At 42.6% G+C, this 21,045-nt stretch overlaps 1 protein-coding gene across 2 annotated transcripts in view; it reads right to left on the bottom strand.

Annotated features, from left to right (window-relative positions):
* Window positions 1–21,045, bottom strand: part of epha4b (eph receptor A4b) — a 184,283-nt gene that overhangs the window by 13,201 nt on the left and 150,037 nt on the right. For both annotated transcript variants that reach the window (XM_065005586.1, XM_065005585.1), the window contains exons 13-15: window positions 10,951–11,136; window positions 3,250–3,311; window positions 1,422–1,631 (exon numbers count right to left, since the gene is read on the bottom strand). In XM_065005586.1, coding sequence (XP_064861658.1) covers window positions 1,422–1,631; window positions 3,250–3,311; window positions 10,951–11,136 — 458 coding nt within the window. The remainder of the gene's footprint in view (window positions 1–1,421; window positions 1,632–3,249; window positions 3,312–10,950; window positions 11,137–21,045) is intronic.

Here is a 21,045-nt window from a genome sequence, read left to right on the forward strand (position 1 = left end):
GACAAGCTCTCTCCTTCTCGCAATCTCTCTCTTTCTCGCCATCTTCTCTCAGTCACTCAACCTCACAAACATACAGTACGCTACAACATTGATAAAAATCCAATGCTTTCATTGATAATTGATAAAAATCCCATCCTTTCAGATCTACAAAGGCTGTGTTAACACAGGCAGCCCAATTCTGATCTTTTTTTTTTCAGTAATTGGTCTTTTGAAAAATCAGATCAGTGCTGAAAAAAATAAATAATCTGAATTGGGCTGCCTGTGTAAATGCAGCCTTTGTAGATCTGAAATGATTGGATTGGGGGAAATTCCACCTAGGCCTATCAGTACAATTACCACATTGCTTATACCCAAAGCCATATATAGCTAAATCTACCGTAGAGTATATAGTGCATTCAGAAAGTATTCAGATCCCTTAACTTTTTCCACATTTTGTTACATTACAGCCTTATTCTAAAATTGATTAAATCGTTTTTTTTTACCCTCATCAATCTACACACAATACCCCATAATGAGAAAGCAAAAACTGTTTTGTAGAAATTTCTACAAATTTATAGAAAGAAAAAAAATGGTGAAATATCACATTTACATAAGTATTCAGACCCTTTACTCAGTACTTTGTTGAAGCACCTTTGGCAGCGATTACAGCCTCAAGTCTTTCTTGGGACAAACGCCAAGTGGGCTATCATGTGTCTTCCGTCTGGCCACTCTACCATAAAGGCCTGATTGGCGGAGTGCTGCAGAGATGGTTGTCCTTCTTGAAGGTTCTCCCATCTCCACAGAGGAACTCTGGAGCTCTGTCAGAGTGACCATTGGGTTCTTGGGGACCTTAAATGCTGCAGAAATGTGTTGGTACCCTCTCAGATCTGTGCCTCGACACTATCCTGTCTCGGAGCTCTATGGACAATTCCTTCGACATCATGGCTTGTTTTTTTCCCTGGGACCTTATATACATAGGTGTGTGCCTTACCAAATCATGTCCAATCAATTAAATGTACCACAGGTGGGTTCCAATCAAGTTGTAGAAACATCTCAAGGATGATCAATGGAAACAGGGTGCACCTGAGGTCAATTTCGAGTCTCACAGCACAGGGTCTGAATACTTATGTAAATATGGTATTTCTCAAAACTTGTTTTCGCTTTGTAGTTATGGGGTATTGTGTGTAGATTGATGAGGAAAACACATTTTAGAATAAGGCTGTAACGTAACAAAATGTGAAAAAAGGGGAAGGGGTCTGAATACTTTCCAAATGGACTGTGTGCCTATCCAGTCCTTTTACATCTTGCCAAGGGGTTAAGGGTCGAACCAAATTCCAATCGCACCACCCTGTATCAGTCTGATTTAACGAGCACATTCCTTGACCTACATGTGCGCTATAGTAACACATTCTCATTGACATTACATGTGTGTTTTGTCTTACCCGTGTGGTGTATGCTGCCTCGGGGTCGTCCTCCAGTACTCGGGACAGGCCGAAGTCAGACACCTTACACACCAGGTTGCTGTTGACCAGGATGTTGCGGGCGGCCAGGTCTCGGTGAACGTAGCTCATGTCAGACAGGTACTTCATGCCCGACGCGATGCCGCGCAGCATGCCCACCAACTGGATCACTGTGAACTGACCGTCGTGTTTCTACCACAGAAAGAGGGAGAGAGCGAGAGAGAGAGAGAGAGAGAAACTGACTGTTGTATACAAGTTGTTTGCTGTTACATGTTTTGTCTGTGTTGTTTACCGTCAACCCAGCTACAACACGCCCTTGTGGAACAATAAAGTTGATTGAATTGGCTTGAATTGAACACATACAGTATACACACACCACGTCCCCACACCACAGTAGGCTTACCTCTGTCAATTACACCCCCCACCCGACTAAGTCTTTTCTCCCACAATCTCAAACGTCCATCTCCACAGTTCCACTAATATACAGTAGGCTGTGTCACTGAGAACAGATCACCACTGTACTACTCTCATTACCGCAGTGCAGATACAATTCTCTTTAAGTGGAGCCCTTTCACAACCACAATACTCTGGCTGAATGATGATGAAAACTGACACCACAAAGAGGAAGAAGACCACTCGTTCATATACACCCGCACTCATGCACACACACACACACACACACACACACACACACACACACACACACACACACACCCATGCATATTCACAAACGCAAGCACACACACACCCACAGATGCGTCGGCGATGTTCGATCTGGGTAGTCAGCATAATTACTTTCAGAAATAGTGGCTTCATAAAAATCCAATATATTTCTGAGATCAGTTCTATGGGTTATAGGTCGTCCAGCTGCACCAAGGGTTACATGTGTTTCATTTGACCCCAGATCAATTAAGCATCGGCCACAAAAACAAAGCATCCCTCTTCCTCCCTCTCTTTCGTTCTCTTTCACTCACACTATCTCTCTCTCTCTGTCTCTCTCTCCCCCACCATAGTTCTGTCTCTCTCCCCCACTTTCTCTCCTCCATCTCTCTCCCTCCCTTCGTCTCTCCAACCCCCACTCACGCCTACCCCCCCTCCGTCGTCTCCCTCATATCCCTTACTGGAAGTGCTGCTATAGGATAGGGAGCGATTGATAAAAGAGGAAGTCTGTGGGTTGAAAAGACAGAGCAATCAATCAGCATTTCACAAAACAAGACCTAATTAACTTACTCCACAGCTGCTGAAACACCGGCAGGGGATGTAGATGGATATTGCTCTGAGAGCGAGAGAGAGCTGTTGTGTGTTTGTGCGTGAGTGTGTGAGGTAGAACAGGATATTATGTGGGATGATATTGCTGTAACGTAAAGTAGGATCAAGGTCTAGTGGATATAGCTATAGGAGCGGAAAGATGGACATAACACTCGTGGTCATCTACTTGTCCATCAATGTATACCAAGTCCAATTCTAAACATTACTGATGTGGTGTGTGTGTGGGTTTCTAGGTTTGTGAGTAAATCCCTCCATTGGCTTTTACTGTAAATTCATCCAGTACGAAGGAGGCCAGTGGGGTCGAGTGGTTTTCTTTCAGAACTGAAAGGACTCTAGTACTTTCTTACAAACACTTTATTTTTCTTTCCATCCCTCTTTCGAACAGCAGATATGTTTTAATACTACAGGAGCAGCACAAGCTGACCTTCAGAGAGGAATAATGAGAGTGTAGTGTGTGTGTGTGTGTGTGTGTGTGTGTGTGTGTGTGTGTGTGTGTGTGTGGGTGTATATGAACGAGTGGTTTGTGTTAACACAAACTAACCTTCAGGAAGGTATCCAGGGATCCATTCTCCATGAACTCCGTGATGATCATCACTGGCTTACCTGAGGACACAGAGAGAAAAACACATTGACATTTATACACAGAACACAACACAGATACATACTACAGAGAGATGGTGGCAAAAAGGTTGAGCCAGGAGAGGTTAGTGGTCACAGCGGAGACCAACCTCATTCACTCTTTCTCCCATACACCTCAACCCATCGCTCTCTTCCACCTCTCCCTCTCGCTCTCTCTCTGGGGTACAGCATGTCGTCATCATTCACAGTGACAGCTTCTAATCAGGGCCATGCATAAACGTCAGGAGATAATTACTATGGGCCAATCCGCTAGGGTGTGTGTGCAGGGGGCCGTCTTGAGATCTCATGAATATTGATCAGCCTCTTGGGGTCGAGGGGGAACGGGACAGGGGGGGACGGACGAAGGGAGGGGGAACATGAACACCTGTATGTGTGATGAGGGGCGGGGGAAGGGGGTGGAGGCAGGGGGTAGTCAATGTGATTGATTGACAGGTCTAGTTCCCCGCCTGGCACCTGGTGGGGCTTACAAATTGACGAACAAAGTACCCCCAAAGTGACCCCGTGCCCCCCACCCCCACCCCCACCCGGGAGAGAGGAAAGAGAGAGAGGGAGGAGGGAGGAGAGAGGAGGAGATGAGTGACAGGGAAAGAGAGGTGAGGAAAGAGGGTAAAGGGTGAGATTGGGACGAGAGCAGAGAGGTTTGAGGGAAATATGGTTGTCAGGGGTGAGGGGAGAGTAGGAAGAGTACGGAGAGAGAAATAAAGGTAAGAAAGATAGGTGAGGAATGAGGGGGAGGAAAAGGGGCAGCCGGGGGTGAGGGAGGCGGGAGGATAAGGTTGTCAGGGGAGGTCAGTAACAACACTGGGGAGTCCTACAGTACAGCTCTATACTGGGTAAAGACGGTGATACATCACCCTAAATGAAATCACTATCTCACTGAGATAAATGCCACACACACACACTGATAAATGCCTATCCTAACCCTCACCCCCAGCAGAGGAAAATCCAATTCCCTTCCACTTTTATCCCTTAGACTAATGTGGCTGTCAGAGAGGACACCGCTACCAGAGATGAGGCCAGAGGGTGTGTGTGTGTGTATGTGTCTCTGTGTGTGTATTGCATGGTGAGCATGGGGACAGCACTGCGACAGCCATCTGATTTCGAGGCTGTCCTGCGGAGAAGTGTGTGTGTGTGTGTGTGTCCTGTGACTGCTCTATCAAAGGCGCCGATGAAAGGGTCTGTGGGATTGATCCGTGCCAAAGGGTGGGGGGGGGGGGTCTGACAGCTCACAGCCGGCCCCCCTGACCTAACAGGCAGACAGATAGACAGACGTGTGTGTGTGTGTGTGTGTGTGTGAGAGAGAGTGACAGACAGACAGACTGACAGGCGGGCAGGCAGACAGACAGGATACTGTGACAGAAGGAGTGCGAGGTTTGAAAAGAAAGGATGACAATATAATCTCATTGAACAAAGGTTAGCGACGCTCTATGTCTCTGGGTAAGCTTGAGAAGTAAAAGAGCTTCCCTAACTAGAAAGAGAATGGGATGAGTGTTTTCACTGTGTGTTTTGTCTACTCTGACCGCTTGCGAAAACGCCACCATTCAGTTCAGCAGTCCAGATCGTCCTTCATTCATTTAGACCAGGCCATTATCCGATTGGTCTGTAATTCCTGTGCTATCTGAAGTCTCCATCTGGACTTCCACCATGGAGAATTAGCCTGACAAGATGGCAGGGGGTTAGCACCACACACACACACACACACACACACACACACACACACACACACACACACACACACACACACACACACACACACACACACACACACACACACACACACACACACACACACACACACACACACACACTCCCCTCTGTCCATCTATCTGTTTATCTCTCCCTCCCTCTGTTGCTCTGCTCCCAGACAACAGACCCCGTTGACCACGGCTCGGAGACGGAGTCACATGCTGGACACGCGTGCATATGTGCGTTCCGCGTACGTATACACACAGGGTCAGGTTGCCACATTTAGCCTCTCTCCCATTAGCTCAATGCCTCTGTTGTGTTAACAAATAAAGCCCTGTGCTTAATATCCTACAGAAACACATTCAATTCAGCCCGGCATAGACATTCATTAATAAAGAGACATTCATTAAGATAAACAAGTGCAGAGAGTCACTTCAAGCCCACAGAGCTTAACTTGGTTTTAGATGAGTTGTGTGTAGCTTTTAGCTCATAATGACTGTAAAAAACATTAAGAACACCTGCTCTTTCCATGACACACACTGACCAGGTGAATCCAGCTGAAAGCTATGATCCCTTATTGAATCCACTTCAATCAGTGTAGATGAAGGGGGGGAGACAGGTTAACTTAAGGTATAGGGGGCAGCATTTTCACTTTTGGATAAATAGCGTCCCCAATTTCAACTTCCTGCTACTCATGCCAAGAATATAAGATATGCATAGTATTAGTATATTTGGATAGAAAACACTCTGACGTTTCTAAAACTGTTTGAATCATGTCTGTGAGTATAACAGAACTTATTTAGCAGGCGAAACCCAGAGGACTAACCGTTCAGAATTTAAAAAAATTGAGGTCTGTCTGTTCAGTGAGTTCTCATTGGGAAACGATATTTCTTAGGCACTTGTTTTCAGTTCCTACCGCTTCCACTGGATGTTGGTTGAGGTTATTCCTTTGTACAATGAAGAAGTACGGCCATCTAGGAAATGGGTAACACTGTTGAGAGTTGCGCAAGACTTGAAAAGTAGCGTTAGTTTCCTCTCGTCCTCTATTGAAAACAGATAGACCCGTCTTCAATTTGATCGATTATTAACGTTTAAAACATTAAAAATACAAAAATACAATACAAAACATTTCGGACTACCTTTGTAATACAACTTTAGGTATTACAAAGGCAGTTTGAAATGTTTTGACAAAGTTTACAGGCAACTTTTGAAATATTTTGTAGTGACGTTGCGCAATTTGGAAGCTGTTTTCTTTCTGGATCAAACACGCCAAATAAATGGACGGAATTAATCGAACAAAAGGACCAATTGTGATGTTTATGGGACATATTGGAGTGCCAACAAAATAAGCTCGTCAAAGGTAAGGCATGTTTTATATTTTATTTCTGCACTTTGTGTGGCGCCTGCAGGGTTGAAATATGCTACTCTCTTTGTTTACTGCTGTGCTATCATCAGATAATAGCTTCTTATGCTTTCGCCGAAAAGCCTTTTTAAAATCGGACACTTTGGCTGGATTCACAACGAGTGTAGCTTTAATTTAGTATTTACACGTGTGATTTAATCAAAGCGTTTAAAAGCAGTTGGAAACCACGGAAGGAGTGTTATGCAGACGGCATCGCAGGAGCAGCTTAATGCTTATGTTTCTAGCTCCAACAGTGCAGTAATACCTGACAATACACACACAAAAATCACAAAAAAAAAAAAAAACATAACCTTAAGAAATATCAGAAAGAGTCCGGAATATATATGTATATGATGGTGTGCAGACATTATATGAATAGAACAGGTGTATACAGTGCATACAGTAGTTATATAGGATGAGCCTAGAGTAGAATACAGTGTATACACTAAGTGTACAAAACACTAGGAACACCTTCCTAATATTGAGTCACAACCCCTTTTGTCCACAGAACAGCCTCAAATCGTCGGGGCAGGGACCTTTACAAGGTGTCGAAAGCATTCCACACAGATGCTGGCCCATGTTGACTCCAATGCTCCCCACAGTTTTGGGAAGCATTGGAGCATACTCGCTGTTTATCATCTATGCATAGCCACTTCACCCTTACCTACATGTACAAATGACCTCAACTAACCTGTACCCCCGCACACTGACTCAGTACAGGTACCCCTGTATATAACCTCATTATTGTTATGCTATTGTGTTACTTTTGATTATTTTTAACTTGAGTTTATTTGGTAAATGTTTCTTAACTCTTCTTGACCTGTACTGTTGGTTAAGGTTTCATGGTACCCTGTTCAAAGGCACTTCAAATCTTTCGTCTTGCCAGTTCACCCTCTGCATGGCTAACATACACAATCCATGTCTCTAATTGTCTCAAGGCTAAAAAATCCTTCATTAACCTGTCTCCTCCCCTTCATCTACACTGATTGAAGTGGATTTAACTGTTGACATCGACAAGGGGTCATAGCTTTCACCTTGATTCACCTGGTCAGTCTATGTCATGGAGAAAGCATGTTTTGTACACTCCGTTTTACGTCACTGTGTCCAGTATGAGGGAAGTTAGAGGTTGTTTCGCGAGCCAATGCTAACTAGTGTTATCGTAATGACGGGATGTCTACAGCTATCTGCTAGCATGCGAGCAGATACCATAGACTTCCAGTCATTATGCTAACGCTAGTAAGCAATTATGCTAACGCTAGCAAGCAACTTGTGCTAACGCTAGCAAGCAACTTGTGCTAACGCCAGTTAGCAATTTCCTTCAAACTGCACGCAGAGAACCAAAAATGGTATCCACGAGTTCACCTGACTCTGGGGAAGTAGAGGAAGGGCCTCATTGCCCAAATCCCGAAGTATCCCTTTAAGAGTGTGTATCTGTGTGTGATGCTCAGTGCTCCAGAGCTAGTTCATTTGCAGTAGGGCGGTGAGCAGGCTTGCAGATTGCCTATTGATCTTCTGCCAGGTGTGAGAGCAGTAGAGTGTAAAATGGATCCAGGAGTTTTATGTTTTAACAGCTCTTCATTAACGCATGCTTTTAACGAGAGACCTGGCCTCTTATTGCCTCTCTGAACCTCATACGCCACTGGGCTCCTCTATTTACTGTGTGTTCCAGCTTCAGAAACATAGGGAATGTTAAACAGGAGATGGTAACTGGGTCTAGATTAAGATGAAGGGTGTTTTTAACTAAACGACACATAATATATTTAACAGGGTGTGGATCTCTCTTTTTGTATGGCTGGAGGGGCATAAAGAGAGCGAGGGGAACACGTCAAATCTCCAATAAATTCACCACACAAAAGAGTGTTTAAACTCACATTGTCCCTCGCACAAAAGAGAGCCTCCAAAACTAATAACTACTTTCCCTAAATAGAGGATAACAGATTAGGGGAGAGATCGGAGCAGCCCTCACCCAAGTGCTGAGAGACAATGCGTTAGATGGATAGTGGGCAGATGAAATGACGAGGTGCGCCTAATTGATGGTTTTCCAGATGAGCCGATTGCCCAGAGCGATTATGTGAGGCGCATAAAGGGGAGGATAAAGAGATAACTGGAGGGATGGGAGGGAGATAAAAGGACGGAGGGAGAGAGATAGGGAGACCGCACGCGGCACTTTTCCCCCTGATGCGCAGAGAGACGGAGGAAATAAAAGGTCTACTCTCCTCTCCTCGTCGTCTGTGTGAGCAGCATTACCATTTGCATAACAATGGCAGCAATCAGAGAGAGACAGGCAGGGTGTTATTAGAATAGCAGGACAGCGGGATGGAAGGCTCTTGGGGTTTAAAGTGGGTATAATGAGAACACACACACTTTCATACACACAGGGACACACACACACACACACACACCCTCACTCATAACCACACACAAAGGACCAAGTATGTACTCCATGAATGCAAAATGCATGAACTAATATGGCCTGTTACAGAAAACTCACATGGACTGAAATGGACAGAGAGAGAGAGAGAGAGAGAGAGAGAGAGAAGAGAGAGAGAGAGAGAGAGAGAGAGAGAGAGAGTCACACGCGCTGGCCTGGAGGTACACACGCGGAAAAACACGCGGCACACACCCCTGAGCACCATTTGAGCGGTCGGCGGTGATGATTAGAGTGCATGAGGTGTGAAGGGACCAGCTGGGACTGTCTGAAGGGCTGGAGGAGTTATATCGACCCGCCTCTCTCACCTCTAACCCCCCCACGCACTCACACCCTGGGCTGTGACCGGTGAAATCGCTGCTCAGCTGTCGTACTATATCTGTGTTTCGATGGTTTTCTAAATCGTCTCTAAAGACACACATACATGTACACATTCCAGGCACACACTTACTCTATTCCTCCACGAAAGGCAATGAATTATGTTAATTAAAAAGGATTCTCCATGCTATATCCGCCAAATGAACTTTGGTATTTCCATTGTGTGTATGTGTATATTTGTGTGTGTGTGTGTGCACATGTGTGTGCTTAGTGAGTGTGTGTGTGTGCTCAGCTTATGTTTCACAATGCATTAAAATGTTACTTCTGAGAGGAAAGAGCAGCAATTACCAACATGTGCCTGTGGAAATGAAAAGCAAATCTGATTTACTCTGCTAATAGTTCTACAAACCGCTCCAACCCAGCCAAGCAAAGGTCAAAATTACCATCTCATATTACCATATGAGACCGAGAGAGAGCGAGAGAGAGAGGAGCGAGAGAGGGGGAGAGAGAGTGAGGGAGAGAGAGTGAGGGAGAGAGAGAGGAGAGAGAGAGTGGGAGAGAGAGTGAGAGAGAGAGGAGAGAGAGGGAGAGTGCAAAGAAAAGAGGAAATACAAATTAATAAGAAATTCAGAGAGAATTTCAGCATTGATATGCACGTTGCTGAATATTCATGAAGCTAAAAAACACATCCAATTAACTCTGTGAAATATTAATATTCATGATGTGGGTCATGCATATGCATTTGTTCTTTAGTTGCGTGACCTAGGTGCCACTGAACAGTGGCGTGCGGTGGGGCTGTTTTTGGATACTGACTATGATGCCGGGGTGATGGGGGGGGGGGATTAGTGTTTATCTTTCTGTCTCTCTATCTTTTGGTCTGACTGTCTCTTGCTCTCTCTGTTTCTCTCCATCAAAAAATCTAGAGCAACATTGTAATAGCAGACAGGCATTTCTATTCGGTGACATTCGTGTCTATTTCTAGGTTACTATAAGGTACTACAGGCTCAGCATGTCAGTGCAGATACAAGATGCACTCTTACGTAACCGATGCATTGTCAAATAAATACTGTGCTGAGATAAGTGTTTGGAAATGATAGTGCACGATTTGACAACAAGCGAGCTGGTGTTCTTTATATGCTGCCTAATGTGTTTGTATTGTATGTCTTCGGAAGATGGAGAGAAAATTATGAGAAGTTAGAAACAAACGAACAAAAACGAATGGAAGAAAGTAATAATGAGAGAGAGAGAGAGAGAGAGAGAGAGAGACAGAGACAGAGACAGAGACAAAGACAAAGACAAAGAGAGAGAGAGAGAGAGAGAGAGAGAGAGAGAGACAGAGAGACAGAGAGACAGAGAGACAGAGAGAGAGATAAGGATCTGTTATGAGGCTTGTTCAACCCTGTCTCTGTATTTCTGTATCACCTGTCACATCCAAACACACTCTCGCTAATGTAATAACAAACACAAGTAAACACGTGCCCCTTCTACACACGTATACACACACTCACAAACAGACACGGCAAAAGCACGGGTTGCCATGGTAACTGGAGCCTTTATCTGATCCAAGGTGAGTCTGATTCTCATGAACAGAACCGCTCTGCTGTCTCTCTCACACACAGGTACGTGACACACAAACATATTCGCACACATGATCCAAAACAAACATTTAACCACACAGTTTGAAGATCTGAAGGGATGGAACAGGTGAAGTATATCCGGCGATGGGAAATCTCTGCTCGGATTTGTTAAAGTAGCCGTCAATCACTCACATCGTGTGACCACGCCCTCCAGTCTGATGATGTTTGGGTGGTCGAACTGTCCCATGATGCTGGCTTCAGAGAGGAAGTCCCGCCTCTGTTTGTCAGAGTATCCTGCCTTCAGACTCTTTATGGCCACGTAGATCTCCCTCTTTCCCTGGAGACGCAGACGGCCACTACACACCTCCCCAAACTCACCTACAACACAGACACACAGCATAAATAACTACACACTTCCTCAAACTCACCTACAACACAGACACACAGCATAAATAACTACACACTTCCCCAAACTCACCTACAACACAGACAAACAGCATAAATAACTACACACTTCCCCAAACTCACCTATAACACACACAGTATAAATAACTACACACGTCCCCAAACTCACCTACAACACACACAGTATAAATAACTACACACTTCCCCAAACTCACCTACAACACACAGTATAAATAACTACACACTTCCCCACAATCACCTACAACACAGACACACACAGTATAAATAACTACACACTTCCCCAAACTCACCTACAACACACACAGTATAAATAACTACACACTTCCCCACACTCACCTACAACACACACAGTATCAATAACTACACACTTCCCCACACTCACCTACAACACACACAGTATAAATAACTACACACTTCCCCAAACTCACCTACAACACACAGTATAAATAACTACACACTTCCCCACACTCACCTACAACACAGACACACACAGTATAAATAACTACACACTTCCACAAACTCACCTACAACACAAACACACACACAGTATAAATAACTACACACTTCCCCAAACTCACCTACAACACACAGTATAAATAACTACACACTTCCCCACACTCACCTACAACACAGACACACACAGTATAAATAACTACACACTTCCCCAAACTCACCTACAACACAAACACACACACAGTATAAATAACTGCACACCTCCCCAAACTCACCTACAACACAAACACACACACAGTATAAATAATTGCATACCTCCCCAAACTCACCTACAACACAGACACACACACACACAGTATAAATAACTACACACCTCCCCAAACTCACCTACAACACACACACAGCATAAATAACTACACCCCCCCTAAACTCACCTACAACACACAGTATAAATAACTACACACTTCCCCACACTCACCTACAACACAGACACACACAGTATAAATAACTACACACTTCCACAAACTCACCTACAACACAAACACACACACAGTATAAATAACTACACACTTCCCCAAACTCACCTACAACACACAGTATAAATAACTACACACTTCCCCACACTCACCTACAACACAGACACACACAGTATAAATAACTACACACTTCCCCAAACTCACCTACAACACAAACACACACACAGTATAAATAACTACACACTTCCCCAAACTCACCTACAACACAAACACACACACAGTATAAATAACTGCACACCTCCCCAAACTCACCTACAACACAAACACACACACAGTATAAATAATTGCATACCTCCCCAAACTCACCTACAACACAGACACACACACACACAGTATAAATAACTACACACTTCCCCAAACTCACCTACAACACACACACACACACACAGCATAAATAACTACACACTTCCCCAAACTCACCTACAACACACACAGTATAAATAACTACACACTTCCCCAAACTCACCTACAACACACGGTATAAATAACTACACACTTCCCCACAATCACCTAAAACACACAGTATTAATAACTACACACTTCCCCACACTCACCTACAACACACACAGTATAAATAACTACACACTTCCCCAAACTCACCTACAACACACACAGTATAAATAACTACACACTTCCCCAAACTCACCTACAACACACACAGTATAAATAACTACACACTTCCCCACACTCACCTACAAACCTACAACACGCACAGCATAAATAACTACACACTTCCCCAAACTCACCTACAACACACATAGTATAAATAACTACACACTTCCCCACACTCACCTACAACACACACAGCATAAATAACTACACACTTCCCAAAACTCACCTACAACACACACAGTATAAATAACTACACACTTCCCCAAAATCACCTACAACACACAGAGTATAAATAACTACACACCTCCCCAAACTCACCTACAACACAGACACACAGTATAAATAAATACACACTTCCCCAAACTCACCTACACAGTATAAATAACTACACACCTCCCCAAACTCACCTACACAGTATAAATAACTACACACCTCCCCAAACTCACCTACAACACACACAGTATAAATAACTACACACTTCCCCAAACTCACCTACAACACACACACACAGCATAAATAACTACACACTTCCCCACACTCACCTACAACACACACAGTATAAATAACTACACACCTCCCCAAACTCACCTACACAGTATAAATAACTACACACCTCCCCAAACTCACCTACAACACAGACACACAGCATAAATAACTACACACTTCCTCAAACTCACCTACAACACACACACAGCATAAATAACTACACACTTCCCCAAACTCACCTACAACACAGACAAACAGCATAAATAACTACACACTTCCCCAAACTCACCTATAACACACACAGTATAAATAACTACACACGTCCCCAAACTCACCTACAACACACACAGTATAAATAACTACACACTTCCCCAAACTCACCTACAACACACAGTATAAATAACTACACACTTCCCCACAATCACCTACAACACAGACACACACAGTATAAATAACTACACACCTCCCCAAACTCACCTACAACACAGACACACAGCATAAATAACTACACACTTCCTCAAACTCACCTACAACACAGACACACAGCATAAATAACTACACACTTCCCCAAACTCACCTACAACACAGACAAACAGCATAAATAACTACACACTTCCCCAAACTCACCTATAACACACACAGTATAAATAACTACACACGTCCCGAAACTCACCTACAACACACACAGTATAAATAACTACACACTTCCCCAAACTCACCTACAACACACAGTATAAATAACTACACACTTCCCCACAATCACCTACAACACAGACACACACAGTATAAATAACTACACACTTCCCCACACTCACCTACAACACACACAGTATCAATAACTACACACTTCCCCACACTCACCTACAACACACACAGTATAAATAACTACACACTTCCCCAAACTCACCTACAACACAAACACACACACAGTATAAATAACTGCACACCTCCCCAAACTCACCTACAACACAAACACACACACAGTATAAATAATTGCATACCTCCCCAAACTCACCTACAACACAGACACACACACACACACAGTATAAATAACTACACACCTCCCCAAACTCACCTACAACACACACACAGCATAAATAACTACACCCCCCCTAAACTCACCTACAACACACACAGTATAAATAACTACACACTTCCCCAAACTCACCTACAACACACACAGTATAAATAACTACACACTTCCCCAAACTCACCTACAACACACGGTATAAATAACTACACACTTCCCCACAATCACCTAAAACACACAGTATTAATAACTACACACTTCCCCACACTCACCTACAACACACACAGTATAAATAACTACACACTTCCCCAAACTCACCTACAACACACACAGTATAAATAACTACACACTTCCCCAAAATCACCTACAACACACAGAGTATAAATAACTACACACCTCCCCAAACTCACCTACAACACAGACACACAGTATAAATAAATACACACTTCCCCAAACTCACCTACACAGTATAAATAACTACACACCTCCCCAAACTCACCTACACAGTATAAATAACTACACACCTCCCCAAACTCACCTACAACACACACAGTATAAATAACTACACACTTCCCCAAACTCACCTACAACACACACACACAGCATAAATAACTACACACTTCCCCACACTCACCTACAACACACACAGTATAAATAACTACACACTTCCCCAAACTCACCTACAACACAGACACACAGTATCAATAACTACACACTTCCCCAAACTCACCTACAACACACACAGCATAAATAACTACACACTTCCTCAAAGTCACCTAAAACACACACAGTATTAATAACTACACACTTCCCAACACTCACCTACAACACACACAGCATAAATAACTACACACTTCCCCAAACTCACCTACAACACACACAGTATAAATAACTACACACTTCCTCAAAGTCACCTAAAACACACACAGTATTAATAACTACACACTTCCCAACACTCACCTACAACACACACAGCATAAATAACTACACACTTCCCCAAACTCACCTACAACACACATAGTATAAATAACTACACACCTCCCCAAACTCACCTAAAACACACACAGTATAAATAACTACACACTTCCCCACACTCACCTACAACACACACAGCATAAATAACTACACACTTCCCCAAACTCACCTACAACACACACAGTATAAATAACTACACACTTCCCCACACTCACCTACAACACACACAGCATAAATAACTACACACTTCCCCAAACTCACCTACAACACACACAGTATAAATAACTACACACTTCCCCAAAATCACCTACAACACACAGAGTATAAATAACTACACACCTCCCCAAACTCACCTACAACACAGACACACAGTATAAATAAATACACACTTCCCCAAACTCACCTACACAGTATAAATAACTACACACCTCCCCAAACTCACCTACACAGTATACATAACTACACACCTCCCCAAACTCACCTACAACACACACAGTATCAATAACTACACACTTCCCCACACTCACCTACAACACACACAGTATAAATAACTACACACTTCCCCAAACTCACCTACAACACACGGTATAAATAACTACACACTTCCCCACAATCACCTACAACACAGACACACACAGTATAAATAACTACACACTTCCCAAACTCACCTACAACACACACACACAGTATAAATAATTGCACACCTCCCCAAACTCACCTACAACACAGACACACACACACACAGTATAAATAACTACACACCTCCCCAAACTCACCTACAACACACACACAGCATAAATAACTACACCCCTCCAAACTCACCCAACACACACAGTATAAATAACACACAAACACACACACACAGCATAAATAACTACACACTTCCCCAAACTCACCTACAACACACACAGTATAAATAACTACACACTTCCCCAAACTCACCTAAACAACACACACAGTATAAATAACTACACACTTCCCCACACTCACCTACACAGACACACAGTATAAATAACTACACACTTCCCCAAACTCACCTACAACACACACAGTATAAATAACTACACACTTCCCCAAACTCACCTACACATACAGTATAAATAACTACACACTTCCCCACACAGTATAAATAACTACACACTTCCCCAAACTCACCTACAACACACACAGAATAAATAACTACACACTTCCCCACACTCACCTACAACACACACATAAATAACTACACACTTCCCCAAACTCACCTACAACACACGGTATAAATAACTACACACTTCCCCACAATCATCTACAACACACACACAGTATAAATAACTACACACTTCCACAAACTCACCTACAACACACACACACAGTATAAATAACTACACACAAACTCACCTACAACAAACACAGAATAAATAACTACACACTTCCCCACAATCACCTACAACACAAACACACACAGTATAAATAACTACACACCTCCCCAAACTCACCTACAACACACACAGTATAAATAACTACACACTTCCCCAAACTCACCTACAACACACACACAGCATAAACTCACACTTCCCCAAACTCACCTACAACACACACAGTATCAATAACTACACACTTCCCCAAACTCACCTACAACACACACAGTATAAATAACTACACACTTCCCCACACTCACTACAAACCTACAACACACACAGTATAAATAACTACACACTTCCCCAAACTCACCTACAACACAACACACAGAATAAATAACTACACACTTCCCCACTCACCTACAACACACACAGTATAAATAACTACACACTTCCCCAAACTCACCTACAACACACAGTATAAATAACTACACACTTCCCCACAACTCACCTACAACACAGACACACACAGTATAAATAACTACACACTTCCACAAACTCACCTACAACACACACACACAGCATAAATAACTACACACTTCCCCAAACTCACCTACAACAAACACAGAATAAATCACAATCACCTACAACACTCCCCACAATCACCTACAAAAAACACACACAGTATAAATAACTACACACTCCCCAAACTCACCTACAACAACACACACAGTATAAATAACTACACACTTCCCCAAACTCACCTACAACACACACACAGTATAAATAACTACACACTTCCCCAAACTCACCTACAACACACACAGTATAAATAACTACACACTTCCCCAAACTCACCTACAACACACACAGTATAAATAACTACACACTTCCCCACACTCACCTCAAACCTACAACACACACAGTATAAATAACTACACACTTCCCAAACTCACCTACAACACACACAGAATAAATAACTACACACTTCCCACACTCACCTACAACACACACAGTATAAATAACACACACTTCCCCAAACTCACCTACAACACACGGTATAAATAACTACACACTTCCCCACAATCATCTACAACACACACACACAGTATAAATAACTACACACTTCCACAAACTCACCTACAACACACACACACAGCATAAATAACTACACACTTCCCCAAACTCACCTACAACAAACACAGAATAAATAACTACACACTTCCCCACAATCACCTACAACACAAACACACACAGTATAAATAACTACACACCTCCCCAAACTCACGTACAACACACACAGTATAAATAACTACACACTTCCCCAAACTCACCTACAACACACACACAGCATAAATAACTACACACTTCCCCAAACTCACCTACAACACACACAGTATCAATAACTACACACTTCCCCAAACTCACCTACAACACACACAGTATAAATAACTACACACTTCCCCACACTCACCTACAAACCTACAACACACACAGTATAAATAACTACACACTTCCCCAAACTCACCTACAACACACACAGAATAAATAACTACACAAATCCCCACACTCACCTACAACACACACAGTATAAATAACTACACACTTCCCCAAACTCACCTACAACACACGGTATAAATAACTACACACTTCCCCACAATCATCTACAACACAGACACACACAGTATAAATAACTACACACTTCCACAAACTCACCTACAACACACACACACAGCATAAATAACTACACACTTCCCCAAACTCACCTACAAACACACAGCATAAATAACTACACACTTCCCCAAACTCACCTACAACACACACAGTATAAATAACTACACACTTCCCCAAACTCACCTACAACACACACAGTATAAATAACTACACACTTCCCCAAACTCACCTACAACACACACAGTATAAATAACTACACACTTCCCCAAACTCACCTACAACACACACACAGTATAAATAACTACACACTTCCCCAAACTCACCTACAACACACACAGTATAAATAACTACACACTTCCCCAAACTCACCTACAACACACACAGTATAAATAACTACACACTTCCCCAAACTCACCTAACAACAAACACACACACAGTATTAATAACACACACTTCCCAAACTCACCTACAACACACACACAGCATAAATAACTACACACTTCCCCAAACTCACCTACAACACACATAGTATAAATAACTACACACTCCCCAAACTCACCTAAACACACACAGTATAAATAACTACACACTTCCCCACACTCACCTACAACACACACAGCATAAATAACTACACACTTCCCCAAACTCACCTACAACACACACACAGTATAAATAACTACACACTTCCCCACACTCACCTACAACACACACAGTATAAATAACTACACACTTCCCCAAAATCACCTACAACACACAGAGTATAAATAACTACACACCTCCCCAAACTCACCTACAACACAGACACACAGTATAAATAAATACACACTTCCCCAAACTCACCTACACAGTATAAATAACTGCACACCTTCAAACTCACCTACACAGTATACATAACTACACACCTCCCCAAACTCACCTACAACATACACAGTATAAATAACTACACACTTCCCCAAACTCACCTACAACACACACACAGCATAAATAACTACACACTTCCCCAAACTCACCTACAACACACACAGTATCAATAACTACACACTTCCCCACACTCACCTACAACACACACAGTATAAATAACTACACACTTCCCCAAACTCACCTACAACACACGGTATAAATAACTACACACTTCCCCACAATCACCTACAACACAGACACACACAGTATAAATAACTACACACTTCCACAAACTCACCTACAACACACACACACAGCATAAATAACTACACACTTCCCCAAACTCACCTACAACAAACACAGAATAAATAACTAAACACTTCCCCACAATCACCTACAACACAGACACACACAGTATAAATAACTACACACTTCCCCAAACTCACCTACAACACAGACACACACACACACAGTATAAATAACTACACACCTCCCCAAAACTCACCTACAACACAAACACACACACAGTATAAATAATTGCACACCTCCCCAAACTCACCTACAACACAGACACACACACACACACACACACACAGTATAAATAACTACACACCTCCCCAAACTCACCTACAACACACACACAGCATAAATAACTACACCCCCCCCTAAACTCACCTACAACACACACACACACACACTCAGCATAAATAACTACACACTTCCCCACACTCACCTACAACACACACAGTATAAATAACTACACACTTCCCCAAAATCACCTACAACACACAGAGTATAAATAACTACACACTTCCCCAAACTCACCTACAACACATACAGTATAAATAACTACACACTTCCCCAAACTCACCTAAAACACACACAGTATAAATAACTACACACTTCCCCAAACTCACCTACAACACACACAGAATAAATAACTACACACTTCCCCACACTCACCTACAACACACACAGTATAAATAACTACACACTTCCCCAAACTCACCTACAACACACGGTATAAATAACTACACACTTCCCCACAATCATCTACAACACAGACACACACAGTATAAATAACTACACACTTCCACAAACTCACCTACAACACACACACACAGCATAAATAACTACACACTTCCCCAAACTCACCTACAACAAACACAGAATAAATAACTACACACTTCCCCACAATCACCTACAACACAAACACACACAGTATAAATAACTACACACCTCCCCAAACTCACGTACAACACACACAGTATAAATAACTACACACTTCCCCAAACTCACCTACAACACACACACAGCATAAATAACTACACACTTCCCCAAACTCACCTACAACACACACAGTATCAATAACTACACACTTCCCCAAACTCACCTACAACACACACAGTATAAATAACTACACACTTCCCCACACTCACCTACAAACCTACAACACACACAGTATAAATAACTACACACTTCCCCACAATCATCTACAACACAGACACACACACAGTATAAATAACTACACACTCACCTCAAACTCACTCACATCACACACACACACAGCATAAATAACTACACTTCCCTAAACTCACCTACAACACACACAGTATAAATAACTACACACTTCCCCAAACTCACACTCACCACAACACACACAGTATAAATAACTACACACCCCTAAACTCACCTACAACACACACAGTATAAATAACTACACACTTCCCACACTCACCTACAACACACACAGTATAAATAACTACACACTTCCCCAAACTCACCTACAACACAGACACACAGTATAAATAACTACACACTTCTCCAAACTCACCCAACAACACACACAGAATAA

The sequence above is a fragment of the Oncorhynchus nerka genome, linkage group LG20, assembly GCF_034236695.1.
Source record: "Oncorhynchus nerka isolate Pitt River linkage group LG20, Oner_Uvic_2.0, whole genome shotgun sequence".
Lineage (NCBI taxonomy): Eukaryota > Metazoa > Chordata > Actinopteri > Salmoniformes > Salmonidae > Oncorhynchus > Oncorhynchus nerka.